At 37.5% G+C, this 19190-nt stretch overlaps 1 protein-coding gene across 1 annotated transcript; it reads right to left on the reverse strand.

Annotated features, from left to right (window-relative positions):
- Positions 1-3962: 3962 nt before the first annotated feature.
- On the reverse strand, positions 3963-15036 carry LOC144434169 (uncharacterized). Its single transcript, XM_078122623.1, has 2 exons — positions 12982-15036; positions 3963-4823 (listed from the first exon to the last, which is right to left on the reverse strand). The coding sequence occupies exons 1-2, from the start codon at positions 15034-15036 to the stop codon at positions 3963-3965; spliced, it is 2916 nt and encodes a 971-aa protein (XP_077978749.1).
- Positions 15037-19190: the final 4154 nt, after the last annotated feature.

Genomic DNA, 19190 nt, shown 5'->3' on the forward strand with positions numbered 1-19190 from the left:
GTCTTTTGAATACCTGTACCATCCAAGAATCAGATATCTGTTTGAAAATATGTGAGTGTAGGTGTAAATAGATCTAGCATTTATACTAACAGAAATAGGCAACGGTGTGTGTATTAACTTTCCTCAGTCATGGAATATCACTTACAACCCAAATAACAATGATAATAACCAGGGAGAATATTAGTGATGACTTGTATAGGTTAACTGTTAATGGCTTTCTACAAACATTACACAAATTGAGGTTGAGTGTTCCAATGAGACATCCATCCATCCATCCATCCATCCATCCATACATACATACATACATACATACATACAAACAAAACCATTTTTTAAAAAAAAATGAATTTCCTTGTAGCTTATTTCAAATGCAAGGGTTAACTATGAATGCAGCTTATTCCCAAAGTAGTTAGTAAAATTGGAAATTATAAGTATAAGTTGAGGGAGCCAAGTGGGATGGGTACGGGAAGAGGTTTCCCCCTCCAGTCTCTGAAGATGAATGAAATTCAAGGACTAAAAGAATGATTTCTGGTGCTATTTTAACATGACAAGATAGTAATAATACTACATAAAATTTGAATCAAATTAAAAGGGAGCAGTGTGAGGGTAGGTACAGGAGGGGTGTTCCCCTTGAACCCCTAGAAATGTTTTTAAATTCAAGGACTAAATCTAATTCGCACAGAAGGTTCACTGGCAAGCTTGTTCAAATTTTTTTTTCGATAAAGCTTCAATTAATGTTTTCTCTGAAGTTTAGACAAAGAATTGTGGGCAAAGCTTATGTGAAGTTTACTTTCAAAGGTTAAACGAAGTTGCCTTGGAAGAACCTTAACAAAGATTTGTAATGAAGCTTCGCAAGAGCTTTGTGGATAAAACCATGTTCGAAGCTTATTTTCCAATGTCAAACCTTGGAGTAATTATATAGTATAATTACTCCAAGTGTCAAGTAAACATTGTTAGTGTTACAATGTTAGTATACGTACCCCAAATGTTCTGCGATATACTAGTTTAGTAGTTATATATTACTGAATGTAGTCAAAGACGGAGTGAAGAACACGTCATTCTCGCAAACCACAGCTGTTATTTTTTCCGCGAACTTCGAAATGACGGCGCCTTTTGGACGGTGCCGTAAAAGAGGCTGTGGTTTGCGACGATGAGAACACACGAGTTCGTCATGAAAGAGCGCCATCATGCAGTGACCGCACAGGTATCTTTTCATATGTTGAGCAAGACTTTTCCTGTCACTTTGCGGTCACTGCATGATGGCGCTCTTTCATGACCAGCTCGATAATACGTTTATTAGTTTTTTTTCACACATAATACATTCATAAAGACACATTGTCATACCAATGCAACCGACAGGAAAACTCACGATTCACTGTTTTTCCATTACGGTATTTATTTCGGATTTTTGCTTTATTAAACAGTAGGGCCAGATGGTATTGCCGCTGAACAAATTAAATATGCTAATGGTCGCCTTCATATCTTGCTTTCATGTTTGTTTACAGCTGCTCACGTTCATGGTTATTTACCGTCTCGTATGTTGGACACTATTTTGGTGCCTATTGTTAAAAACAAAACTGGTGATGTCACCGACGCAAGTAATTACCGTCCTATAGCCATTGCTACCGTCATCTCGAAACTATATGAAATTATGATACTCAGTAAATGTGATAATTCTCTTAGCACCACTGATTACCAATTTGGGTTTAAAGAAAGACACTCTACCGACATGTGTGTCTTTTTACTTAAAGAAATTATTGACTTTTATAACCGTCACAATACGCCTGTGTTTCTGTGTTTTTTAGATGCCACTAAGGCTTTTGATCGAGTGAACCACTGGACACTTTTTCGTAAATTGCTTGACAGAAATGTACCTATTTTCATCGTCAGAATTTTAGTTTATTGGTATCGGCATCAACGATTTTGTATCAGATGGGGATCCGTCTTGTCTGAGCAATTTCCTATAAGTAATGGTGTTAGACAAGGTGGCATTCTATCGCCTCGTCTTTTTACAGTGTATATCGATAGTTTAAGTAGCTCGCTTACTGGGACTAAGATTGGCTGTCACCTTGGAGGTAAATGTCTTAACCATCTCGTGTATGCTGATGATATTGTTTTGATATGTCCGTCAGTTAAATGTCTCAACAGTCTTGTAAAAACGTGTTGTAAATATGCTATGAAGCACGATATTATTTTCAATCCCAAGAAGACTAAATGCCTGTCTATCATGCCACCAAGATGTAATATTTCAAACATTCCTCAGGTGAAGCTTAACAATACAGTGCTCCCATTTGTAAACAAGCATTCGTATTTAGGTGTTATTTTTAATTCTGACGGTAATGACAATGACGATATCAGACGTCAAATGAGATCATTTTATGCCAAGGCTAACACTCTTATTCGTAATTTTTGGAATTGTTCATATTCTGTTAAATGTACTTTATTTCAAGCGTATTGTTCGTCAATGTATTGTTCGCATATTTGGAGTGTTTATACCAGTAAGTGTTTTAATGATGTACGAGTTGCGTACAATAATGCTTTTAGAATTTTACTTGGTATCAAGAGGCGTGTTAGTATTTCTAACATGTTTGTTCGTAGTTTCATTATGACTTTTGAAAGTAAGCAGCGTATTCTGAAATCTAAATTTTATTTTAGACTTAAAGCGAGTAATAATATTTTGATTGCTGCATCGTTGTCAGATTTTGTCATTTTTAATAGTAAATTTTGGAGAAGATTCTTTATTGAATGTTTTTAAATGTGTACTGTAAATTAGTCTTTTTGTGTCTGTTTTTATGTTGTTCGTGCAATTTATTTTGTTTATGAGCTTGCTCTCGAAATAAAACTATTATTATTATTATTATTATTAAACATTTTTTTTATGTCGGTGTCCTACTTGAAAAAACAAAGTGAAACAACATTGACCAAGTCTGTGTTTGTGACTCGATGAATTGCAAAAGATTGAAAAATGTTTGTTTTTGTACATTTGACATTTGCCTTTTTGCAATATTATGCAAATATACCTAGCAATAAGACCACACCCATACCAACAGCCAAATAAAGTTTTCTGCCATTGGTGCTATGTTACACAACTGGCCCTAGCAACCATGACCACACCCTTAGCAACAATCAAATGAAATTGTATATTGCAAAGTTCACAGCGATTAATAAGCAAGTGGATAAACATTCAAACAAATGTATGCAAATGTGCCTGGCAAAACGACCATGTTCATAGCAACAGCCAAATGGTGTACATTGTAAAGATGAAAACAGGGATTAATAGGTAAGTGGATAAACATTCAAAAAAAGTATGCAAATATGCCTAGCAACAAGACCATGTCCTTAGTAACAGCCAAATGGTTGTGTATACATGTATTGCAAATATGACAACAGGGATTAATCAAGTATGAAGGATTTCTTTATTTTAATAACAGAACATACCTCTGTTTATCCCTGGAGTCGTCATCTTAAACTTCCAGTCAATCAAAGAATTTGTGTATATTGCAAGAATACCACAATATTGTAGAAAATGAATTTACCTTTCTATTTGTATGTCCTATATACATGAACACTATTAGAGACAAGTTCTTTCCATCACCGACACGTACATATGAACAGAAGCATATTGAAGTCCTCTCCTGTACAAATAAACCTGCTCTTTCTTAACTATAATTGCATTGGGCTTTCAAATGGAGAGATTCTCTTCAAGTTAATTGTAACAAGGGTTCATGTACTTTATTCATTTGTATGTAATTATTTACCATTAGTACAGTTGTCAAAATGCTTTTCAGTCACTGCCCACCTCCATCCTTGTATTTACTTTGTAATTATATGTACAATGAGCAAAAGACCTGTTTGAACATACTGAACTGAATTAAAACTTTAAGTTGCGTGTATCCTCGTGATGTTTCAGAGTGCTAATGCGATTAAACCCTTTACCACACTCTTTACAAACAAATGGTCTTTTATTTTTTGTGTATTGTCATGTGATGTTTCAGAGTGCAATTATGATTAAACCCTTTACCACACACTTTACATATAAAGGGTCTTTCATTTGCGTGTAGCATCATGTGCTGTTTCAGATTACCATTTCGAGTAAACCCTTTACCACATTTTGTACATAGAAATGATCTTTTATTTGTGTGTATCCTCATGTGATTGTTCAGAGTTCTATACTGATTAAACCCTTTACCACAATCTTTACATACAAATGATCTTTCATTTGTATGTATTCTCATGTGTTCAATTAGATGACAACGGCGATTAAACCTTTTACCACATTCTTTACATACAAATGGTCTTTCATTTGTGTGTATTTTGATGTGCTCTTTCAGCATGCTATTTTGAGCAAATCCTTTTCCACACTCTTTACATACATATGGTCTTTCATTTGTGTGTACTGTCATGTGACGCTTCAGAGTGAAATTATGATTAAATCCTTTACCACATTCTTTACATACAAATGGTCTTTCATTTGTGTGTACCTTCATGTGCTCTTTCAGCATGCTATTTTGAGCAAATCCTTTTCCACACTCTTTACACATAAAGGGTCTTTCTTCGGTGTGTATTGTCATGTGACGTTTCAGATTACCGCTCTGTGTAAACCCTTTCCCACACTCTTTACACATAAAGGGTCTTTCATTTGTGTGTGTTTTCATGTGTACAGTTAGATGACTATTGTCAATAAACCCTTTGCCACACTCTTTACATACAAATGGTCTTTCATTTGTGTGTATTGTCATGTGACGTTGCAGATTACCACTCTGAATAAACCCTTTGCCACACTCATTACATACATATGGTCTTTCATTTGTGTGTATTTTCATGTGTCTCTTCAGTTGTCTATGGTGCTTGAACCCTTTCCCACACTTTTTACATACAAATGATATTTCATTAGAAATCTTCTCTCTTGTTCTTTCTGTATCACCACAGTTATATTTCTCAGCATTGTGTTCATGCTCATCTTCCGCATTCATAGCACAAGAAAAAGCCACTTGCTGTATCCCTATAGGAAAGGTGTTTTCACTAATACAATGTCCATGGACTCCTGTAGACATGCTACATTCTGCATTTTCCAATGTGGTTAATTGTTTAGTTGCTGTGTTATTGTCTGGGTCTTCAGCTGTGGTCAGTTGTTCAGTTGCTGTGTTATAGTCTGGGTTTTCAGCTGTGGTCAGTTGTTCAGTTTCCTTGTTATATTCTGTGCCTTCCACTTCAGTTAGTTGTTTAGTTGCCTTGTGATAGTGTGGGTCTTCCATTGTGGTTAGTTGCTTAGTTGCCATGTTATAGTCTGTGTCTTCCACTTTGGTTACTTGTTTAATTGTGTTGTTATATTCTGGATCTTCCACTATGGTTAGTTTATTAGTTGCCCTGTGATAGTCTGGGTCTTCCACTGTCGTTAGTTGGTGAGTTGTTTTACTATTAACAGTTTGGACAGGGTATAGAAAGTCTTCACTTGCTACTTTCCAATAATTTTGTTCAGTGTCAATGTCATGGTCATGTTGTATCACAGCATCTTCTAATTTTATTGACATATACTCCTGCACTGTGTCATTGGAAAAGATATTTTCTGCAACAATACTTCCTGTGGTTTCAACCTTGACTTGGAAAGATTTATCAGTCTCAAATACATCTGTTGGTTCAGGTTTGATGTTTATTCTTAATTCATCATCATAACCCTGTTTGTTCTTATCTTCCTGTTTCACCATTACATCCTCTCTGTCCTGTCTCTGTTCTTCATTAGAACAGAAAGGTGATTCCACTGTACTGCACATAGTACTATTTTCCTGACTAGTGCAATGCAGCTCATTGTACTCGGAATATTCCTGCTTCACCATCACATCCTTTCTGTCCTGTCTCTGCTCTTCATCTTTCACTAAGATTTGTTCATTTGAACTGATACATGATTCAAGCACATTACACACAATATCACTCTTCTGATGACTGCATGGCAGATAGATGTTCTCAGAATCTTCTTGCTTGACATGAATCTCCTCCATGTCTTGTGAATACCCGTACCATCCAAGAATCAGATATCTGTTTGAGAAAAATGAGTGTGGAGGTGTAAATCATAACAATAGTGTGTAGAAACTAGACTGTAATGAGACTTTTCTCCTGAGAACTCAAGGCATTCACAAATAAATCAGTTAATTTACCCAAATAAATATAAACTACATTGTATAACAGTGGGCAAGTGGGACATCAGAAAAAAGCTCACAGCTAGTCTGTTCCTTATTATACAAAATGCAGAGTTGAAATTATAATGTTTTGTACAATATTTACTGCCATACAGGATAGACAGTGGAAGTTGTCGGAATACTGTATAAAAGATTGGTTATGTTAGCCTATTGATTTGTAATCAAACTCTGGACTATTTTCATAGAGGTAGAAGGTGATTCTATGAATAAATTAAAAAAAGTGAATAAATTAATGATTGAAAAATAATAGCGACCTGCACAAGTTACACTCACTTCCCCACAGTGACCGACAGTGGACCGCAACCCGTACAATTAGTTATACTCCCAGGCCTGCAGTAACCTGCAGCAGCCCACCACCTGCACAAAGTGACTCGCAGTGTACCCCACAACCCACACAATAGTTATACCCATAAATGTCAAGTAAACATTGTTAGTATACCTACCCCAGACGTTTTGCGATATACAGCTATATGTTACTGAATGTAGTTCTAAAACAGAAAACAGAGAGCGAAGAACATACGCGAGTTCAAACGATATAACAATTAACACCATAGAGATCATGAAAGAGCGCCATCATGCAGTGACCTCAGTTGAACCATGCTCAACATGACAAGCAACAAGGGTGCGTTTCATCATATAATTCTTTATTACTTAACAACATGCTGTGGAAAGCATGGTATAGTAAATACAATACAATACAAGACAAAATACAATACACATTACTTGTCTGCTGAGGATATCTTTCGAGATGTATCTAAAAGGAATTTGGCAAAAGGAAGTTTATCATAGGGTAGGGCACGTACTATTTGTTAGATCGTTGTTTTCCTTGTCAGTGCACGCATCATTTAAAAAACCCCGGGCCCGTGTTGGTCTTTTTTTCCGTGTTTGTCCAGCCCATGCTGTCTGCAGATCTGGGGGAAATACAAAAATAATGCTCCCTACATCAGTGAAGACAACTGCAGAGTCAATCATGAACAAGCAAATAACATCTGCCCCCACATATACACTTGCTTTAAAGTACTGAATAAAAAGAACAGTATTAAACTGCCATAAATAGTAGACTGATTGACAGCTTTGTTGAATTGCATTATCCTGACCGAAATTTTTTTTTTTGACCTTATCACATACAAGAAAATCAAGGAAAATGTTGCCATATGTTGATGGCTGATATTCAATTGCCAAATATATACCAAATTTTACCCTGACCTCAAGAAAAATCGTACAATGAATTGAGGTAATGAATAGATTGATTTCACAAACTTAATTAGTCTCGGCATGGATCTATTATCTCAATATAGATCCATGGTCTCAGTTATACACAGCTTCTTGCCGCAGGGAGCTCAGCCTATACAAGGACCCCCCCTCCCAAAACGAGATATATGAGTGCCAGTGGCATTGTAGCACAACCGTATTTGGATGTTGCTATGGACATGGTCTTATTGCTATGGATATTTGCATACATTTTTGGAATCTTTATCAACCTGCCTATCCTTCCCACTTTTCATCTTTGAAAATATAAATCATCATTAAGCTGTTGCTATGGGTGTGGCCCTGTAGCTTGGCATATTTGCATACAGTTTAAAAAAATCTTTACTCATTTACCGACCCATCCCTGTTGTTATCTTTATACTATGCATCATCATCATTTTACTTGCTTAGGACGTGATCATGGTCGCTAGGGCCAATTGTGTCAAAATGTTTTCAACAATAACTGTAAAATTATACCTCGAGAACATCCCCACCAAGTTTCACCATGAAGTTTCAAGATATATGTTTTGGACCAGAATTTATATTTTTTGACCTAATTAGCATATTGCTGATGGGATCATCACATTATGAAAATAGCTTCTTCTACACATCCCCAGATGCATCCCTATTACATAGTAACTTTTAGTCAAATCTGCTAAGCACTTTTGGAACTATATATTTTTGACAAAAAAGACACATTTTTAGACCTCATTAGCATATCACTGATGGGATCATCATGTTATGAAGAATTCTTAATCTAAATCCCCCTAACAATGCTCCCGTCAAATTTCACCCAATCTGCTGATTAGTTTTGGAATTATACTAATTCATAGATTTTTGACCAAAAAGGCACCTCACTGATGGGATCATCATGTCATGAACAATACTTAAATCTAAACTCTACTAAGAACATTCCCATCATATTTCAACCCAATCTGCCAAAAATACATATTGTTATACCTAATTTGCATATCACTGATTGAATCATCATGTCATGAACACTTCTTAATCTAAATACCTCGAAGAACATTCGAACCAAATTTCAGATGGGTCTGCTAAGTAGTTTTGGAGTTTAAGTTTGTTGACAAAAAAAAATACATTTCTTGACCCAAATCACACAGTCACACAATATCATTTTGATTTGAACAAATTTCCAACTAGACACCCAAGGTAATACATCCATCAAATATCATTGCAATTTGTCCAGCGGTGTCTGAGTTTAAGTTGTTCACACACACACACACACACACACACACACACACACACACACACACACTTTGCCATGTCTATAGCACTACTGAACCTTCTCAGTTCAGTTGCACTAAAAATGTTTTCTACAATTCTTGTTGATGTAATTTAACAAGTTATTTGCATAATCAATGATTTTATTGTAATATTAAATATTTCATTTGTTTATGTGTGGCAAAATGTTGTCAGTGTGTTTTTCTTAGAAACAGAAACTGTATTTTTCATTGCCTTTATTTGTATTAACTTAAAGAGACTTCACATTACTTCACATCATTATCTAACAAAAGACAAAACAAAGTACACACTCTAACTTTAATTTGTTTTATTTAAAAAACAGTAGCAAGTTGGTAACCCTGTAGGACTGCTTAGCACTTTTACACAGAGAATAAGTTATTATTATTATCATCAAGAACAGTATAATGGTATTAGAAGCTCTTCTGGACGTGGCCTGTACTGTTAATTAATAATAATAATAATAACAATAATAAATAAGCACTTGAATTATAGAGTGCCATATATCCAGAAAGTGTTAGGCACGTTTAATACAGGAACTATTAAAATGAGACTGATCAAGAAAAAAGTTTAATTTTCTGTAATTATTAATGTGGGTCTTCTTGCTAGACATACATTCTTTGAAGATTCATTCCCATGCCTTCCTATCCATGGTGTTAATGTTATACCTGCTATATACACCATCATTTAATGTTACTACCTTTTTTCTCGGCATATCTGAATACAATTTCGCAATGCTCATTCATTTACCTTCCCATCACCAGTGTTATTTTGGCATTATATGTCATGTTGCTATGGGCATGGTCTTGTTGCTAAGGGCATTTGCATATTTAAAAATGTTTATTCACTTGCCTACCTATCCCTGTTGCTATAATTGTCAAGAAACCTATCATTTGACTGTTGCTAAGGGCGGTCATGTTGTTAGGGCCAATTACATAATTATGACACATTCATAATTTGCACACTAACACTTTCAGAATCATAACCAAATTTCATCACCAGTAGTTTGAGGTAAAGCTCAACACCAAAATCATTCGCATCATCCACACAGGGTTCGTACACTTAAAGCAAAACAAAATTCCAGGACTTTCCAGGGGTTTTTCGTCAGTTTTCCAGGGGTATTCATATTGATTTTGGCCATTTTCCAGGGGTGTTGACACTAAAGTAATGACTAATTAAAAAAAAATGTGCACTGCTACTCCATTTGAAAAAAAAAATTGCTGCAGGACTGACAGTAGAAAGAAAAAATTGCTGTCACTCTGACTGGAAAAAAAAAATTGCTCCATACCCCCCCCCCCGAAATCAAATGGTTCTCTCCTAAGTAGCCGTTTCGTCAAGCTAGTACACTGATCGTGTATGATTGAATCGCAGCATTCGTCAGTCTAATTCAGACATATACAGAAAAATAAATAATTTTTTTCTTCAAAATTTTGAATGAAAACGTCATTTACGTTACGAAATTTCGAGCTATGAATAACTGAATACATTCATCGCTTGCGTCTCGATGTTTATGTCCTGATGCCACGAGTTGCGGAACATCGCGATTTCTCAACTCAACTTGACCACTGACGAATGTTACTGTACCGAAAACATAAAACAGTAGTTTATTCTTTTAGAACATGTAACACAAATACCCATTTATCGACGACATAAAAGTCAAAACCGTACTTCCACAACCCGGAAATTCAACTGCACTTCCATAGGCCGTAGTATTGCCATGCCTGAGTTTCTAGTAGTAGTATGTCGGACTCGTGCGCCGAACTTGTAACACTTTCTAGTCGTGGTTGATGATGCTTTGATACTCGCTACAATGTTACGATAATCTTGTTAACAGACCCACTGTTACCCCTGGCCGGGACTGTTACAATATCATGTCCCTGAAATGGCGACTGGGAGATGGAGTAGCAATATGCAAGATCGAAACAAACACTGCGGTGCCCATTCAACTACGCATAGGCACGGTCTGTGGGGCAAAGTGTCTCGTGGAACGATCGTTTTGACTGTCTGGGTCTAATCATCGTGAATTTTGATTCACCACCGTGGCGAAAGACTTTGAAAATATTTTCGACATTTTACATTTACGAGATTCAGAATCATATGAATGGGTGGCTCGAGCACAGACATGACGATCGTCAATATTAATTGATCGATTGGTCATGATCATTTTCCAGGGTTTTCCAGGGGTAGGGCACATTTTCCAGGGTTTTCCAGGGTTTTCCAGGGAGGGTTTGAAATTCCAGGGTTTTCCAGGGTTTTCCAGGACCGTACGAACCCTGTCCACAAGACAGACAGACAGACAGACAGGCATTTTACAATGAACCAAAGTGTAGTTCAGTTTTCAAGTTAGGTAGGCACAGTTTCCAAGCAACCTCACGGAGAGCTTGGTTTCGGTACCATTCACACACAATTGTTACATTATGTTAAGTACCACATAAAAATTCTTATGGTTTAATTAGATCAATAAAACAATAATTTCTGTATACTCTTTTTGCATGACTGGCATTTCAACTAAAAAATCATGGATTTTTAGCCCTAATTTGCGTATTTCTAAAGGGATCATCATGTAATTAATATCACCAGATCTGTACATCCCCAGAAACATCCCTCTGAAATTACAGCCAAAACAACACAGTTCTTTTGGAATTATAGACTTTTGACTAAAGACACATTTTCAACCCTAATTTGCATATCATCGATGGGATCAATCGGCCAGGCAGTTTTTGACTTTAAGTCATTTACACACACACACACACACACACACACACACACATATATAGATATTTCTCAATGACTATAGCACTACTGAACCTAATTCAGTTGTGCTGAAGAACTTTGTAAAAACATCTTGATTATCTGGAAAAAAGCAACTGTACGCAAGTTAAAATGGCAAGAGATGCATATTAAAACAAAATAAGGTCAGATAAATAGTGAACAAGTCAATACCAACTTATTTATAGGCCATAGGCCTGTTAAAAAGGTGAGTTTTAAGATTGGTCTTAAAAGACTTCACTGTTTTACATTTCTGTGTATCTGCAGGCAAGGAATTCCATAATTTTGGGGTGACGCAAGAAAAAGCGTGATCTCCACATGACTTCAGTCGGGTTGACATTTCTGTGAGGAGGTACTTTCCACCAGATCGAAGATTACGAGATGGCTGATGTAGAGAGATGAGGTTGCAGATGTAGTCAGGGGCGATACCATGAACAGCTTGGAAGGTCAAGAGAAGAATCTTAAATTCAATCCTCTGTTGTATTGGTAACCAGTGAAGTGTACAGTGTTTCTGTGATTCTTTCATACTTCCTGGTCTTTGTGACGAGATGTGCAGTGTTCTGAACTAGCTGAAGTTTCTTTATACTAGCTTGGGATATGTAAAATAGGAGACTGTTTCCGAAATCCAGCTTTCACATTACAAAGGATATGAATAAGATGTACAGTTGCTTCCTGTGTCAAGTACTTCCTGATTTTTCCAATATTTCTGATGTGATAGTATGATACTTGATTCACATGATCTTTCATACTCATTATTCTGTTCAAGGTAGCTCCAAGGTCTCGTACTTTCACAGCAGGATCTAGGAGTGATTTCACTATCGATAGCATTGGTATTTGGAAAGTTGATCTTTGACAGAGTCTTGGGTGATCCAAAGAAAATAACTTCTGTTTTGTCTGAGTTGAGTTTCAATAAGTTGCAGTTCATCCATTTGTGGATTTCTGTTACAGTTGATTCCATAAGCTGAATAGTGTTATGCATGCCTTCTGAATTTAAAGCACTTGTACAATTGGGTATTATCAGAATACAATTGAAAGTCAACCTGGTAATTACGGATGACATTTCAAAGAGGTGAATTTGTGTATATTGCAAGAATACCACAGATACAAACATTGTAGAAAAAGAATTTCACTTTCTATTTGTATGTTATATATACAAAGACATTAGAGATGAGTTCTTTCGATCACTGAGAAAACAAACATATGAACATAAGCTTACTGAAGTCCTCCCCTTTAAAAATAAAACTGTTATTTTGCAACTATCATTGTATTTATTAAAGGCTTTCAAATGGAGAGATTCTCTTTAAGTTGTAACAAGGGTTAATCCTATTTTACTTGTATTCATGTACTATATTCATTTCTATATTTATTTACCATTAGGGTAATTGTCAAAATGCTTTACAGTCACTGTCCATCTCCATCTTTGTATTTACTTTGTAATTATATGTACGGTGGGCAGAGGCCCTGTTACTGAAAATAAATTAACTGAAGTGTTATTTGTGTGTACCCTCATGTGATCTTTCAGGGTTCTATTACGATTAAATCCTTTACCACACTCTTTACATACAAATTGTCTTTCATTTGTGTGAATTATCATGTGATCCTTTAGGTATCTACTTTGAGTGAATCCTTTACCACATTCTTTACATAGAAAGAGTGTATCATTTGTGTGTACCCCCTTGTGTTTCTTAAGGTCACAGCTTTGCTTAAACCCTTTACCACACTCTTTACATACAAATGGTCTTTCATTTGTGTGTACCCTCATGTGTTCAGTTAGATGACTTTGGCGAGTAAGCCTTTTACCACACTCTTTACATACAAATGGTCTTTCATTTGTGTGTATTTTCATGTGTTCATTTAGATGACTTTGGCGACTAAACCCTTTATCACACTCTTTACATACAAATGGTCTTTCATTAGTGTGCATTTTCATGTGTTCATTTAGATGACTATTTCGATTAAATGCTTTACCACACTCTTTACACACAAATGGTCTTTCATTTGTGTGTATTTTCATGTGTTCATTTAGACGACTACTGCGATTAAACCCTTTACCACATTCTTTACATACAAATGGTCTTTCAGTTGTGTGTATTTTCATGTGTTCATTTAAACGACTACTGCGACTAAACCCTTTACCACATTCTTTACATACAAACGGTCTTTCAGTTGTGTGTATTATTATGTGATCCTTAAGTGTGCTATTTTGATTAAACCTTTTACCACATTCTTTACATACAAATGGTCTTTCATTTGTGTGTATCCTCACATGATCTTTCAGAGTGCTATTATGATTAAACCCTTTGCCACACTCTTTACATACAAATGGTCTTTCATTTGTGTGTATTTTCATGTGTCTCTTCAGTTGTCTATGGTGCTTGAACCCTTTCCCACACTCTTTACATACAAATAATATTTCATTAGAAATCTCTCTTGTTCTTTCTTTATTACCACAGTTACATTTCTCAGCATTATATTCATGCTCATCTTCTGTATCCATAGCACAAGCAAAAGCCACTTGCTGTATCCCTATAGGAAATGTGTTTTCACTAATACAATGTCCATGAACTCCTGTAGACATGTTACATTCTGGGTTTTGCATTGTGGTTAATTGTTTAGTTGCTGTGCTATTGTCTATGTCTTCAACTGTGGTCAGTTGTTCAGTTTCCTTGTTATATTCTTTCCCTTCCACTTCAGTTAGTTGTTTAGTTGTCTTGTTATAGTCTGGGTCATATACTGTGGTTAGTTGCTTAGCTTCCTTGTTACAGTCTGTCTCTTCCACAGTGGTGAGTTGTTTAGTTGAATTGTTATCATCTGGGTCTTCCACAGTGGTGAGTTCTTTAGTAGCCATGTTATCATCTGGGTTTTCCACAGTGGTGAGTCGTTTAGTTGCCTTATTATCATCTAAGTCTTCCACAGTGGTTAGTTTATTAGTTGCCTTGTGATAGTCTTGGCCTTCCACTGTTGTTAGTTGGCGAGTTGTTTTACTATTAACAGTTTGGACAGGGTATAAAACATCTTCACTTGCTACTTTCCAATAATTTTGTTCAGTGTCAATGTCATGGCCATGTCGTATCACAGCATCTTCCAATTTTATCGGCATATCCTCCTTCACAGTGCCATTGGAAAAGATATTTTCTGCAACAATACTTCCTGTGGTGTCAACCTTGACTTGGAAAGGTTTATCAGTCTCAAATACATCTGTTGGTTCAGGTTTGATGTTTATTCTTAATTCATCATCATAACCCTGTTTGTTCTTATCTTCCTGTTTCACCATTACATCCTCTCTGTCACGTCTCCGTTCTACATTAGAACAGAAAGGTGATTCTACTGTACTACACATAAAACTATTTTCCTGATTACTGCAAGGCAGCTCACTATACTCAGAATATTCCTGCTTCACCATCACATCCTTTCTGTCCCGTCTCTGCTCTTCATCTTTCACTAAGATTTGTTCATTTGAAGAGATACATGATTCAAGCACATTACACAGAATATCACTCTCCTGAAGACTGCATGGCAGATATGTGTTCTCTGACTCTTCTTGCTTGACACGAATCGCATCCATGTCTTGTGGACACCTCTGTCATCTAAGAGTTGGGTATCTGAGTGATAAAGCAAAAACAAAACAGACTAAAGTTATTTTTGAGACTAAAATCATTTTTGAGATATCATTTATTTTCCTGCAGAACAAAACTGTACATGGAGTGGTAAAATTTGTCAGCAAATTCCAACATAGTTCTTTAAAGGTCTTTTAAACTGTTGACTTCTGTTATGTAAAAGTGCATTATCACATTTGTAAATATAGGCAACAAACACTACTTAGTGATAAGAAAGATGATAAACCCCACTTGCTTGAAAATCCTAGAATGTGTTGTTTGTTCTGTCACAGAATAGAGAGAGAGAGAGAGAGAGAGAGAGAGAGAGAGAGAGAGAGAGAGAGAGAGAGAGAGAGAGAGAGAGAGAGAGAGAGAGAGAGATTAAGGCATACACAAACACATTAGCATGGCAGTCACCAATCTCATTAAAATCTGATGTGCAGCTAGATGCCATTGATTTACCTCTATGTCCATCATTTTGTGTTGTTTGTTTTGTTCCGAGTGATTGCTGCCTTCCCACACCTGAACCTGTGTAAATCACAATCGTGTTTGAATCTTGTGCTTTCGATTGGCCAATCAAGCTGAGTGTAACGTTCGCAGCTGCACACACTGGAGAAATTGAAGTGTGCTGATTGGTTGTGAAAACCACACAATATTGTCAACATTCAATGGGATTGTCTATTACACAGGTTCAGCAGTGGGAAGGTGGTGATCACTCGGAACAAAACAAACGACACAAAACCCTGGAAATATAGACGTAAATAATGGCATCCAGTTGCTTTCACCATATTAGATTTTAATCAGATTGGGCAGTCACCCACCTCATCACTGAATACACGCTTTAGAACTTATTGTGGCGAAGGTGCAAGAAATGTTCAAATGTACTTGGTAAATGACCACTCCTGATGATTAAAGGCCGAGTCTGCCAACAGGCGCCGGTCACCAGAACGTCGTGCTAGAACCTGGCGCCTGTCACCAGCGGACAGGCGTGACCTTTGACCCAGGCTTTTGACGTCCCTTACGACGTGTTTCGGTGTCAAATACACGTTCTTATTACCTTTGAATAGCTGATTGCTCAAACATTATACTAGTTCTCAAAACTGTTAACTTACGTGTGATAGCTCCTGTTTTTTCCAACAACCGGGCGTACACATGTGTACACCGTCACGTTAAAGTTATGGCCGCATGTACTGGCGCACATATTGACTTGTTGTTCTTACGTAGACGTGTTGTTCTCAACTTGTCATGATACATGTAGGTTGAAACATATCAGCGAACGTTATGTAACCCTCAGACCACTACTAGTGTAACCACAGTCCCGTCATGTAAGTTTCATGCTTGCTCACGATTTAGACATGTTTTGAAAGTTCTGTGTATCCAGGGTACGAAGGCAATCATTTTCAAAGATAACCAGAGCGTGTTTTTCAATACACATCAAATTGATTCCATAAAAATCCCGAACCTGTCACCAGCACGTCCACTGCGGCCGAGTCTGCTGACAGGCGCCGGTCACGAGACACTCCGATGATGAAATTGGTTCAAATCATGAGCAAAATATTTCGTGGCCCTCCTTTCAGCCCATCAGATTGTCCCCCCCCCCCCCCGCCATAAATTCTGACTGCAGCCTTATCATTATGACATTAGTTGACCTCTTGGTTTTACATCGGGTAGTCCATGCATTTTACTCATCTCCCCAAATAATACATATCCACGGTTAGTCCTGCTTACAGACGGTGCACGAGTCTATAATAGGAGGGACAATTGTCAGAATCGAGTCCCGGATTACCCCGTATGCAAGCAAGACTAATCCACGGTAGGACCATGGATGTATTAGTGATACTAATACATCCATGGTAGGACTGAATCTCCCGTTGTACCATGGACGTATCATGTGGGTGATACTACCATTATTATTACTAGTTGTGGTCAGTCGAGACCCCCCCCCCCCCCCCCCCCCCCCCGCACTATGGCGGGTAATAATAGGATTGCGATTCACTTCGTCCCATTTTCAACTCGTCCCATTTCAACTCGCCCCAATTTCAACTCGCCCCATTTTCAACTCGCCCCATTTTTAACTCGTCCCATTTTCAACTCGCCCCAACAACACTAGGAAACGTTTATAAATCGAAACGATACATGGACTCGAAGTACGGGGACCGAAAAATTTACATGATTTTACCTATGTTGCCAATTGAAGCGTAGCAAATGTAACATTTCATAGCAGAAAGTGGTGTGGGTTTTGGCTAAGTGTTTTCTAGATCTACAACTTATACTAGCACAACAACTTTCCTCAATCATGGAATATCACTTTTCACATTAGGACTTAATTTTTACAACCCAAATAAGAAAAAATAATGATAATAACCAGGGAGAATATTAGTTACTGACACGCTTACGACTTCCGCGCGTACGGGTTTTGGAGACGTATCTCCTTAACGCTACTAAATATTGTAGTATGTGTTTACAGCGCAAGTGGTACTTCATTAGTGGAATACGAGATACCACAGACCCTCCAAACTGAGTACTGCTAGCTTCGATTTCATATATACACAGGTAAATTATATTGTAAAGAGTTGGGGCGAGTTGAAAATGGGGCGAGTTGAAATTGGGGCGAGTTGAAAATTGGACGAGTTGAGTGGGACGAGTTGAAATGGGACGAGTTGAAATTGGGACGAAGTGATCCGTCACCTAATAATAGCATAATATCAATAATTGATTCATATCTATCTATGAAGTTATAAGTATCATTACTAATACTAATGATATCAATCATCGGGTAGTAACTACACAGGACCCGAATATATACAATGTAACTAGGCCGTATAAGGTAAACGGATCCAAGTAAACATTGCTATACAATGCTACGTATACGGTATGATTGCGATTCACTTCGTCCCATTTTCAACTCGTCCCATTTCAACTCGCCCCAATTTCAACTCGCCCCATTTTCAACTCGCCCCATTTTTAACTCGTCCCATTTTCAACTCGCCCCAACAACACTAGGAAACGTTTATAAATCTAAACGATACATGGACTCGAAGTACGGAGACCGAAACATTTACATGATTTTACCTACGTAGGCAGTCGAAGCGTAGCAAATGTAACATTTCGTAGCAGAAAGTGGTGTGGGTTTTGGCTAAGTGTTTGGTAGATCTAGAACTTATACTAGCACAACAACTTTAAATTTCCTCAGTCATGGAATATCACTTTTCACATTAGGACTTAATGTTTACAACCCAAATAAGAAATAATAATGATAATAACCAGGGAGAATATTAGTGACTGACACGCTTACGACTTCCGCGCGTACGGGTTTTGGAGACGTGTCTCCTCTCCCTAGTTAACGCAACTAAGTACTGTAGTATGTGTTTACAGCGTAAGTGGTAGGTACTTCATTAGTGGAATACGAGATACCACAGACCCTCCAAACTGAGTACTACTAGCTTCGATTTCATATATGCACAGGTAAATTATATTGCAAGAGTTGGGGCGAGTTGAAAATGGGGCGAGTTGAAATTGGGGCGAGTTGAAAATTGGACGAGTTGAGTGGGACGAGTTGGAATGGGACGAGTTGAAATTGGGACGAGTTGATCCGTCACCTACGGTATACCTACCCCTGATAAGTAGATGTTCTGCAATATATAGTTACAACATTTCGAAGACCGGTGACAGCGAAGATGACACAGGGTCTAACGGCATACCTATACCCCACAAGGCTAGGCTCAGGATACTCCTCCCGGCTGGACACCCTCCAAGCTCAGGATGCATACAAATTCCGCATACACATTCATCGCATACAAATTTTCGCATACACATATTGTTCGCGCATGTGTAGTGACAGGTAAACGTAGAAACGTAGATGGCGTTCTCCATGTGCGCAGGGAAGTACTGACAAGATCGTTGCATGGTCATATCATTGAAGATGGATGTTGGTGTATGTCATAGACTTGACGAGCTGGAGCAAAAAGTTCGGCTTTGTAGGAGCTGTTGCTCCAGCAGACCCAAGTTCATGTCTTATCACTGCCCTCTTTGCCCCCAACATGTGTTCCGGCCTAGTCGGCTAAGGAAAGTTAAAGCGCACCTCAGGACAGGTCACTGGAATATTAGGATTCCTACAAGTGAC

The sequence above is a fragment of the Glandiceps talaboti genome, chromosome 4 (assembly GCF_964340395.1).
Source record: "Glandiceps talaboti chromosome 4, keGlaTala1.1, whole genome shotgun sequence".
Lineage (NCBI taxonomy): Eukaryota > Metazoa > Hemichordata > Enteropneusta > Spengelidae > Glandiceps > Glandiceps talaboti.

What these genes read in the sequence shown, in the direction of transcription:
- LOC144434169 (XM_078122623.1), bottom strand. Translation starts at nt 15,036, where the DNA reads ATGGATGCGATTCGTGTCAAGCAAGAAGAGTCAGAGAACACATATCTG. An exon ending in ATAGAACCCTGAAAGATCAC is followed by an intron (nt 4,824 to 12,981) that starts ATGAGGGTACAC and finishes CTGAAGAGACAC; the next exon opens with ATGAAAATACACACAAATGA.